The sequence below is a fragment of the Rhodnius prolixus genome, unplaced genomic scaffold (assembly GCF_049639745.1).
Source record: "Rhodnius prolixus isolate KJV_2025 unplaced genomic scaffold, Rpr scaffold_12, whole genome shotgun sequence".
In the NCBI taxonomy this organism is placed as follows: Eukaryota; Metazoa; Arthropoda; class Insecta; order Hemiptera; family Reduviidae; genus Rhodnius; species Rhodnius prolixus.
Genome location: NW_027411635.1, coordinates 3,284,060 through 3,295,338, shown reverse-complemented (window position 1 = coordinate 3,295,338; position 11,279 = coordinate 3,284,060). Strand labels below are relative to the sequence as shown.

Here is an 11,279-nt window from a genome sequence, read left to right as displayed (position 1 = left end):
AAGCCACTGCTTCCTGGGGGAGCGAACATTGGATTTGGAGGACGTTTGTCCTTCAGTTAAAGATTGTTTCCCCCTAGTCCTAGTAGGGTAGGGGGGAGACAGAATCGGTTTTATTTTCCGCCTCAGAGAGCGTTTAGGTGGACTTACCACTTTCCACTCCCTTTGGAGGCGGCTGCATTTTGAGGCGGGTTTGACCCCACCTTTATAGCGCCCCCACTAGTTGTGGGAGCAGTTGGTAGTAGCCCTGAGGCTACTGTCTCCCCCTGAGGGGAGCTTAGTTTTGATGGTGGGGTTGAACCCACCTTTGGGTCTACTCCCCTTAAAGCAGGGGAGGTGGTTAATGGTGGGATTTCTCCCACTTTGACAATTGTCCCCTTTAAGGCAGGGGAGGGGCCTTTTATTAAGTGCCCTTGAATTTGGGCGGTTGTTGTGTGCCACTGGTATGGGTGTCCTCAACTTTTGTGCGAAAGATATTGTACATGAAGCATAAGCATTGCTTTCTACTATTGCCCTCGCATCGTGGTAGGGCAACTGCTGCAGTGTCTTTACTTTTTGTATTTCTTTTTCCTTGATTAATGTGGGACACCCAGAGGATCTGGCAGAGTGTTCCCCACCACAGTTTACACAGATTATTGGAGGTGTGCACTCACCATCATGCATGGGCTTTCCACATGTGCACACCGCTTCTGGAGCCTTGCAACGCGTTGAGGTGTGCCCGAATCTTTGACACTTATAACATCTCATTGGAGATGGTATGTACGGGCGCACCTTCAGTTTATAGAATGCTGCATTTATTGACTGTGGCGGTTTTGGTCGATCGAAGGTGAGAACAAGAGAAGCGGTGTCCACTAAGGACCCGTCTTGCCTTCTCTTGATCCTCCTCACCTCTATTACTCCTTGATCTGCCAAACCCTCTTTTATATCTTCAATTGTACTATTTAAAAAATCCCTGCAAGTAATTACTCCCTGCGAACTATTCAACCGCTTATGGGGACCAGCCTCAAGTTCCGCATCCATGTATTTTTGCAATTTTAAAATTGCTGCAGCTTGCATACGGTTTTCAGCTTCTATACAGATAGAGCCATCGTTGAGTTTCTTAACACTCTTGGTCTTGCCTATGATACCCTTTATAAATTTATTTAACTTAAACGAACACTCATTTAAAAAAGTACCCTCCTTCTTTTTAACCACGAAAAATCTTCCCCAGTCGTCCTCTTCGAGATCTAAAAATTTATAACTAACCTGATTCTTGTTGCCGCCCTTGGCTTTCTTCCTTGGCGGGGAAGAAGGGCCGAATGGTTGCAAGGTGAATTGCAAACCAGATTCCGTTTTTCCATTAGAGATGTCCATGTCCTCGCCTTGTCGTTGCCTTGTATTAACGGTCGTTGTTGGGAGATTAGAAGAATGGGAAGTGGGGAGCGTATGGTCAGGAAATTGCTGGTTAGGAGCTGAGAGAGGTATAGGGAGAGGATTATTTGGAAGAGGTAAGGGATTGGGGATTTGGATAGGGAGAATGAGTGGGCTAGGCCCTAATGGGTTAATTTGATTATCCATAATAATCAAAAGGGGGTTCATCAAGGTTCGTGGGCCCGCCTCCACGGACGCTCAAATGGACCCGGTTACTGTACGGGTGGACCATCAAACCTTGATATAGTCAAGTGCCACGGAAGACAACGTTCCGGTACCAGGTACCGACCCGTGCCCCCGTGACCCCCTTCCTACCCCTAGGAACCTGTCTGAGACAGTGTTCCCTAGCCGATTTCCTGAAGTAGGAGTATCCTCCAGGTGGAGCTCTCGGGTGAAGCCGAGGCCAAAGACATGTGTTGGGATAAGAAGCCCGCAGGTCAACGTCTCCCTCAATGCCCAGGATCCTCTTTTCCACCCTAGCCCCAAAGCCTCGCCACGGCACGCGAGGGAGAGATATTTATACTCTGACTCTCGACGAGTGCGTGTCCTTGTTCGTGCAGTGTGTGCAGTCGTCTGTATAGTGTGAATGTTAAGGTGTAAATGAGTGTGAGTGGTGGGGAGCTCGAGTTTACCTGTGGGTTCGCTAAACCCAAGTAGCTGCACACAGCAACTACCTTTGCAGGTCCTAAGTGTAGTGTGCAAGTGTTAAGGGGTGTCAATGTAAGGGTTGAAGTGTTGTTAGACTGGGACACCCGCAGGGACGCCAAGCTCCCTGAAGAAGTGGCTAGTCCACTCCCCCCTACGGGGATTACCTAGTATTGTAATGAATAAGATTAAACACCTAAAACTAGGACGTACCAAAATGAATATCCTAGGGAACTGCTTTGTAAATGTACTTGTTTACAAAGTACTTACCTAGGAAATAACCTACAAGTTTCTTTATCAAAACAGGAGCATTCATTAAATTATAAGTAGTTGGTTTTTCATTAGTCGGTACTGTGTTTATTTTGTTACCAAATATTGTAATGAAATAGAACAAAAACCTAAAAATAGGAAGTACCGAAATTAATATCCTAGTCTGCTGCTTTGTAAATGTACCTGTTTACAAAGTCGATAACTAGGAAACAACCTTCAAGTTTCTTTATCAAAACAGGAGAATTCATTAAAAGTATAAGTAGTTGGTTTTTCGTTACTTGAAACAGTATTTGTTTTGTTACTTAGAATTGGTAATGGATTTAGAAGAAATGCCTAAATTTGGGGAGTACAAAAATTAATATCCTAAGGAACTGCTTTGTAAATGTACTTCATTACACAGTTCTTACCTAGGAAACCACCTTCAAGTTTCGTTATCAAAACAGGAGAATTCTTTAAAATTATAAGTAGTTGGTTTTTCGTTAATCAGTAATGTGTTTATTTTGTTACCAAGTATTGTAATAAAATAGAAGAAACACCTAAAATTAGGACGTACAAAAATTAATTTCCTAGGGAACTGCTTTGTAAATGTACTTCTTTACAAAGTACTTCCCTAGGAAACTACCTTCAAGTTTCTTTATCAAAACAGGTGAATTCATTAAATTATAAGTAGTTGGTTTTTCGTTACTTGAAACAGTGTTTGTTTTGTTACCAAGTATTGTAATGAAATAGAACAAATACTTAAAATTAGGAAGTACCGAAATTAATATCCTAGGCAGCTGCTTTGTAAATGTACCTGTTTACAAAGTCGATAACTAGGAAACAACCTTCAAGTTTCTTTATCAATACAGGAGAATTCTTTAAAAGTAATTATAGTTTTTTTTTTTTAGTAGGTACTATGTTTGTTTTGTTACCAAGTATTGTAATGAAATAGAACAAAAACCTAAAAATAGGAAGTACCGAAATTAATATCCTAGTCTGCTGCTTTGTAAATGTACCTGTTTTTTCAAAGTCGATAACTAGGACACAACCTTCAAGTTTCTTTATCAAAACTGGAGAATTCATTAAAAGTATAAGTAGTTGGTTTTTCGTTAGTCGGTACTATGTTTATTTTGTTACCAAATATTGTAATGAAATAGAAGAAACACCAAAAATTAGAACGTACAAAAATTAATATCCTAAGGAACTGCTTTGTAAATGTAGTTCATTACACAGTACTTCCCTAGGAAGCTACCTACAAGTTTCTTTATCAAAACTGGAGAATTCTTCAAAATTATGAATAGTTGGTTTTTCATTAGTCGGTACTGTGTTTATTTTGTTACCAAATATTGTAATGAAATAGACCAAATACCTAAAATTAGGAAGTACCGAAATTAATATCCTAGGCAGCTGCTTTGTAAATGTACCTGTTTACAAAGTCGATAACAAGGAAACAACCTTCAAGTTTCTTTATCAAAACAGGAGAATTCCTTTAAAAGTATAAGTAGTTGGTTTTTGTTAGTCGGTACTATGTTTATTTTGTTACCTAGTATTGTAATGAATAAGATTAAACACCTAAAATTAGGACGTACCAAAATGAATATCCTAGGGAACTGCTTTGTAAATGTACTTGTTTACAAAGTACTTACCTAGGAAATAACCTACAAGTTTCTTTATCAAAACAGGAGCATTCATTAAATTATAAGTAGTTGGTTTTTCATTAGTCGGTACTGTGTTTATTTTGTTACCAAATATTGTAATGAAATAGAACAAAAACCTAAAAATAGGAAGTACCGAAATTAATATCCTAGTCTGCTGCTTTGTAAATGTACCTGTTTACAAAGTCGATAACTAGGAAACAACCTTCAAGTTTCTTTATCAAAACAGGAGAATTCATTAAAAGTATAAGTAGTTGGTTTTTCGTTACTTGAAACAGTATTTGTTTTGTTACTTAGAATTGGTAATGGATTTAGAAGAAATGCCTAAATTTGGGGAGTACAAAAATTAATATCCTAAGGAACTGCTTTGTAAATGTACTTCATTACACAGTTCTTACCTAGGAAACCACCTTCAAGTTTCGTTATCAAAACAGGAGAATTCTTTAAAATTATAAGTAGTTGGTTTTTCGTTAATCAGTAATGTGTTTATTTTGTTACCAAGTATTGTAATAAAATAGAAGAAACACCTAAAATTAGGACGTACCAAAATTAATATCCTAGGCAGCTGCTTTGTAAATGTACCTGTTTACAAAGTCCATAACTAGGAAACAACCTTCAAGTTTCTTTATCAAAACAGGAGAATTCCTTTAAAAGTATAAGTAGTTGGTTTTTGTTAGTCGGTACTATGTTTATTTTGTTACCTAGTATTGTAATGAAAGAGAACAAACACCTAAAATTAGGACGTACCAAAATGAATATCCTAGGGAACTGCTTTGTAAATGTAATTGTTTACAAAGTACTTACCTAGGATACAACCTTCAAGTTTCTTTATCAAAACAGGGGAATTCTTTAAAAGCAATTATAGTTTTTTTTTTTAGTAGGTACTGTGTTTGTTTTGTTACCAAGTAGTGTAATGAAATATAACAAATACCTAAAATTAGGACGTACCAAAATTCCTTGACGCTGAACCCCTATAAACTTTGAAATATTTGGGTGATGGTTGTTTTTAATAGAACACATAATTCTGAATTTTTGTAGTTTTTCTGTTTCGTGATGAATTGAGATTGAATTTCATTTGAGAAAAACTCATGTAAAGTAGCTGGACCCAAAAGCTGATCGGAAAGCGAAACTAATCATTCTTTACCGAAGAAAACTTGGAAAGAAGTGATGGCCAACCTGTAGCAATCATGCTTTAGTTATTTTCATCCGTTGTTTCAGGTTGTCTTCTAAAAGAATACCTACCGACTGACATAATTAATAATTGTTTACTGGGTCACTGAAATTTTCTCAGTGGATGACCCGCGGGGCATAGTTTGTCTTAGACGATAGCGCTTTGTAAACAAGACAGTTCCCAATCTTGTTAACCAAGGAACAATCTTGATGTTTCATTTTTTTTCATGAGATTTTTTTTTGTGTGTGTTCGTAAAGATGGTTCCTTCATTACGCATGATTTTTACTTCATTTACCGCCTATATTGGATTTACTGTTTTCTGCATTCTATTTCTGGGCTATGGGTAGCTAGTACAAATGGGATTAATCAGTTTTGGAAATACCAGGGTTGAAAAAAGTGTTTAAATTAGTCAACTTAGTTTAGTTTAGTTTAGTTATGTAGTAAATCTGTCCAGTAGGATATTTTTGTTAAGGAATTGTCAAAAACTGCACAAAGAAGCGTAACGTTGAAGAAGATTTGATTTTGACAATTTTTTTTCTCTTTTCCTGTAAAAGATAAAATTCTCAAATTATTTTTATAACATAGGGCAAATCCTCCTTCATAACGGTAATTTTTGGCCACTACCGAGATGTAATTGTTTTCGACAAAAAAAAGTTGCCGAATATTTGGGAAAAAAAACGGCATTTACAAAAATTGTCCTTGTTTTTGGACTTCTTGTTAGTTTTTTTTTTTTTTTGTAAACAACGTAGCGCCTAGTTGCGTTGACCGATTTTCATGAATGAGGAAACATTCAATTCGGAATATCATGTTTTTTGGGGGCCTCGAAAGGTTCTACATTTCGTGGGAGAGTACGAGTAGTTTTAGCCCCATGTATTATTTAAGGCGCTCTCTAAAACTATTATTACTTATCTTCTTAGCAAAAACTCACAGTTTAAATAGTTCAATATAAGGGTTAATTAAACGATATAAGATACTCAGCTAGTACTTAAAATTTCATTGATACTTCATTTATGCCATTTAAGCAATTTTACTGTATAATCTTTTCATTATTATTTTTCAGAATTTATTAGATGTCCCAGATCTAATGCTGGCCTTTTTACATTGTATATATGTATATTTTCAGTGAAGAGACTCACTTCATTTAATTTAAATTGAAAAATTATAATTTTAATTATATTATTAAAAAAAAAATTATGACGTTGAAAAATTCAAAACATAAAGCAATGTATACCTATTGTATGTAACGGTGGTGGTGAGGAGAAGAAGCAGCAGTAGAGTGGGGAGCGCTCGATAGTAGTGGAGTGGGGCAAGCGGCCGGTTGGTCTGTGAGGTAGTATCGGCCGAAGCGTGGCCTGGAATGTAGCTGCATTAAACAGACAGTTAATACGATTACAGATCAGTAAATATACCGCTGCTTATACCGCATCACCTGGAGCACCTTGCTCGGTCCGAGCTAAGAGAGAGAGAGAGGTGCAGGCGAGGAGAGGAGCAGAGGTGTGAGGCACTGCTTGATTGGGCCCAGACGGAAGGAAGCGACAGCGAGGATTCTTGCGTGAGGCACTTGTGTACTTTCATGTGTTAACCGCTAACCTGGGGAGTTATTTGAAGGGACTTTAATTTTGTAGACTTACGTTAAATTAGAATTAAAATATTAAATTAAGTATTAGTTCGGTAGTTATTATTTAGTGTTAATAGTGTATTGGGGATCATTTGGTAATTATTATTGTTCTGTACGCATTCAGCTGAATGGCAGGGGAATTTTATTAGTTAAAAAGAAGCGTGTTTATTTTATATTGTAATTATAAAAATATATGTATATAACCTCTGAACCATGTTGTACTCTAAACACAACCCAATTCCCTCTCCTTACAACTGGTGTCAGGTGTGGGGTAAATGGCGTGGCCATACCTATTCAGGGAATACAAACCGTGGAAGTGTTGCTGAATGGACAAAAGTTCTATCAGCAATTTGCCATTGCTGAAGTTACTACCCGTGGAGATGGCATTATGGGCTGGGATATGATGAAACAAGTAGGGATAGTAGTAGATGCGTCCCGGGGAATAATTTCATTCCAGAATCAAGAAGTGGGGGATCACCCTAACCGTGAACCCAGGAATAAAGAACCTGTTGTCGAGGGGTTAGCAAGAGTTTCATCCGTACGGAAGGTCGCTGTTCCACCTCCTAGTGAGCAGCTAATAGAAGCAAAATGGCCAAAAAATTTAAACGGCGAAATCCTACTTGAGCCGAGTCCTTTAGCTAACCCACAAATACGGGTAGCCAGAAGTGTACATCGGGCAGACGGAAGGAGAACATGGGTAAAGGTAATAAACTCCGATGACTATAGAGAAAGGTCAGAGGTTGGGAGTTATTGAGGAAATTGCTTCCGAAAAAGGGGGGAAAGATGGGCACAGTTTGATAGGTTCTCCAAATGAGGATGAACACCTCGTATATTCAGTGCTAGCAGAGAAAGAGACCGATGGTGGGGTAGCACCTGAACTTGAAGTTAAACTGGGACACTTGGACGAGAGGAATAAGCAAATGATATTGGCAGTCTTGAGGAGTCATGCCAAACTCTTTGACCCTCCTGGTCACGAAGGTTGCAGTCTTCCGGTGTTTCATAAAATTGAAACCTTAGAGGAAGGGCCGGTCACCAAACGGCCGTTTAGAGTTCCTTATCACCAAAGACCTGTCATTCATCAACATTTGCAGGAGATGCTGGATAAGGGGGTAATTGCGCCTTCCACGAGTCCGTGGTCAGCCCCCATAGTTTTAGTTCCCAAGAAGTCCAGCGAAGGGAAGACGGAATATCGTTTCTGCACGGATTTTAGAGGATTAAACAAGATCACCAAAGCAGATGTGTATCCCCTACCATTAATAAATGAAACCCTAGAAACTTTAGGTAATAGCCAATTTTTCTCCACTCTTGATCTGGCGACAGGCTATCACCAGATACCGATACATCCTAGTGATTGTGAGAAGACGGCATTCACTACAATTGGCGGTCATTTTGAATACCGCACAATGGCATTCGGATTAGCCAATGCTCCAGCCACCTTTCAGCGTACTATGGACCAATTATTGGCTGAATTAAAAGGGGATGAATGTCTAGTATATCTTGATGATATTATTGTCTTTGGAGCAACGATAGAACAACACTGTAGGCGGCTGGATTGAGTCCTTGCCCGACTAGGTCGGCTAACCTTAAGGTAAAGCTAGAGAAATGTTGGTTCGCCCATACCGAAGTACACTATCTAGGCCACATTGTCTCCAGGGAAGGTATTAAGCCAGATCCTGGGAAAATCTCAGCAGTAAAGTCCTTTCCAGAACCAAGGAAGGCACGGGAGGTTAGAGGATTTTTGGGACTAGCCGGGTATTATAGACGATTTATTCGCAATTTTGCAGACATGGCCCGTGCGCTCACTCAGCTGTTGCGAAATGGCGTACGATTTAAATGGGGAAAGATGCAAGAGGAAGCTTTCCAGCAACTTAAGGATGCACTTTGTTCAGACGCGGTTTTAGCATATCCGGATTTTAAGACACCATTCTTTCTCGCCACCGATGCTTCGGGAGTAGCGCTTGGGGCTGTCCTTTCGCAGAATCAAGAGGGACGAGAGAGACCCACTGCGTACGCGAGCCGCCACTTGAGCCCGGCGGAGCAGCGATACTCGGCAACCGAACGGGAGCTGTTGGCCGTTGTTTGGGCCACTTCTCTTTTTAGATGCTACTTGTTCGGAAGGAGGTTCTCCCTGATTACCGATCACGCAGCACTAAAATGGATGCTGCATCTTAAAGATCCGTCCGCTCTGCTAACGCGTTGGTCACTGAAGTTGGCCGAATTTGATTATGACGTAGTTCATCGTCCTGGGCAGAAACATAGGAATGCTGATGCGTTGAGCCGCGCAGTATGTACTGTGGAAGAGCAAGCCTGATCGAGTGCGAATGTCGATCTTGGATTAGCTCAAGAAAAGGATGCATGGTGCAGAGAAGTGCGCGAATCTCATAAAGAAAATGTGACAAGAGGGTCGGACGGTATTTGGTACATGCGCCGAGGAGAAAATAAAACCTGGAAGGCATTAGTGCCCGAAACCTGGCGAACACATGTCATACGCCTGCACCATGATACTCCTTGGTCAGGGCATCCGGGAATAGAGCGTACCCTAGAGAGATTAGAGCGAATATTCTATTGGCCCGGGATGGCAAGGGATGTCGAGAACTATGTTAAAGAATGCCATTTATGCAATCAGCGGAAGACGCCTGCTGGACTTACAGTTCCCTTAGGTGAGCCATACATTACATCGGTTCCATTTGAGCAAATCTCTCTAGATCTCATGGAGTTCCCGAAGAGTTCGGAAGGAAATAAATATTTATTAACATTTATAGATAATTTTTCCCGTTATGCGGAAGCGATTCCTCTAAAGGGTCAGACTGCCAAGGAGACAGCTTATGCGTTTATAGAAGGCATAATTTTAAGGCATGGAGTACCTAAGCGTGTTTTGACAGATCAAGGGCGGAATTTTGTTTCAGAATTTTTCCGAACCGTGTGCAAAGCGCTGGGTATTCGAAAAATACAAACAACTGTTTACCGACCTCAGAGTAACGGACTAAAAGAGAGACTGCATAGAACGTTGACGGATTCTATATCCCACTTCGCGAGAAGAGATGGAAGAGACTGGGATCATTGGATTCGGTATGCCCTGTTAGCATACAACACTACGCGGCATTCTTCCACTGGCTATAGCCCCTACTTTCTTATTCACGGGCGGGATGTAAAACTCCCGTTTGACCAGGAACTCACCCACATACCACTGCAAGCATCCAGTGATCAGGACTTCATTCGGACATTACAAGAACGGCTAGCAACGGCGCGAGAAATAGCAAGAAAAAGGGATTCCGATACGCGAGAGGCGCGAACGGAAATGTTTAATAAGGGCAAGAAAATGCGTGAATTTCAGGTGGGCGATAGGGTGTACTTGTTAGAGCCAGCTATAAAAGAGGGCCACGCTAAAAAGTTACACCGCCCCTGGACGGGGCCGCATCAAGTTAGCAAAAAGCTATCCCCTTGGAATTATGAGTTAACTTTAGCCTCGGGAGGTAATTATATTACACACATCAATAGGTTAAAACCAACACCCTCACATCACAATATAGCGGCCAAGAGACGCAGAAAGAATAGGGGAAAGAACAAACAAGGTAAGAAAGTACCAGAGGAAAATGATGATAGGGAAACCGGAGGGTGGATAGGAAGTAGAAGTAATTCCGAAGAGGGCCTAACGGATTTTGAAATTATAACGGCTTCCGGGGAACGGCAGGGAGAAGGGTCATCGGGATGGCCGGAAGCAACCACCTATATCGAAGATGATAATGGGGAGGAAACCGAAGGGGCTAGTAGTGGGATATCGGTGGATCCTGACCCCTCTTGGCTACCGGAACGAGGCACCGGAACCGGAGAAAACCGATCACCTTACCAACTAAGAAATCGCGGGCAGTCGCCGCCTGGGGAGATTCCTACTCCGGTCAGGGTCAACGCACGGCCTCGGATGAGAACCGTTCCTGAACACCAACCCTAAAAAAATCCATTAACCTTACAATTCCGATATGTATCCCCGTAAAAATAAATACAGGTTACAAGACTCACACTCGACGAGAGGAAGAGGAATGCCGGAGAGAAGCACCGACAAGCAGACGCCATCATGAAGAGGACAAGTCGAACTGGGCAAAGAATTAATAAAAGTGAAGTCCTTAAGAGGTGCTTCACTTTTGGAAAAAGAGGGATTGTATGTAACGGTAGTGGTGAGGAGAAGAAGCAGCAGTAGAGTGGGGAGCGCTCGATAGTAGTGGAGTGGGGCAGGCGGCCGGTTGGTCTGTGAGGTAGTATCGGCCGAAGCGTGGCCAGGAATGCAGCTGCATTAAACAGACAGTTAATACGATTACAGATCAGTAATTATACCGCTGCTTATACCGCATCACCTGGAGCACCTTGCTCGGTCCGAGCTAAGAGAGAGAGAGAGGTGCAGGCGAGGAGAGGAGCAGAGGTGTGAGGCACTGCTTGATTGGGCCCAGACGGAAGGAAGCGACAGCGAGGATTCTTGCGTGAGGCACTTGTGTACTTTCATGTGTTAACCGCTAACCTGGGGAGTTATTTGAAGGGACTT

General features: G+C 41.2%; 1 protein-coding gene across 1 annotated transcript; it reads right to left on the bottom strand.

Moving 5' to 3' along the window:
* Nucleotides 1-400: 400 nt before the first annotated feature.
* Nucleotides 401-1,350, bottom strand: LOC141461963 (uncharacterized). The gene is made up of 2 exons (XM_074143464.1): nucleotides 651-1,350; nucleotides 401-456 (listed from the first exon to the last, which is right to left on the bottom strand). The coding sequence occupies exons 1-2, from the start codon at nucleotides 1,348-1,350 to the stop codon at nucleotides 401-403; spliced, it is 756 nt and encodes a 251-aa protein (XP_073999565.1).
* Nucleotides 1,351-11,279: the final 9,929 nt, after the last annotated feature.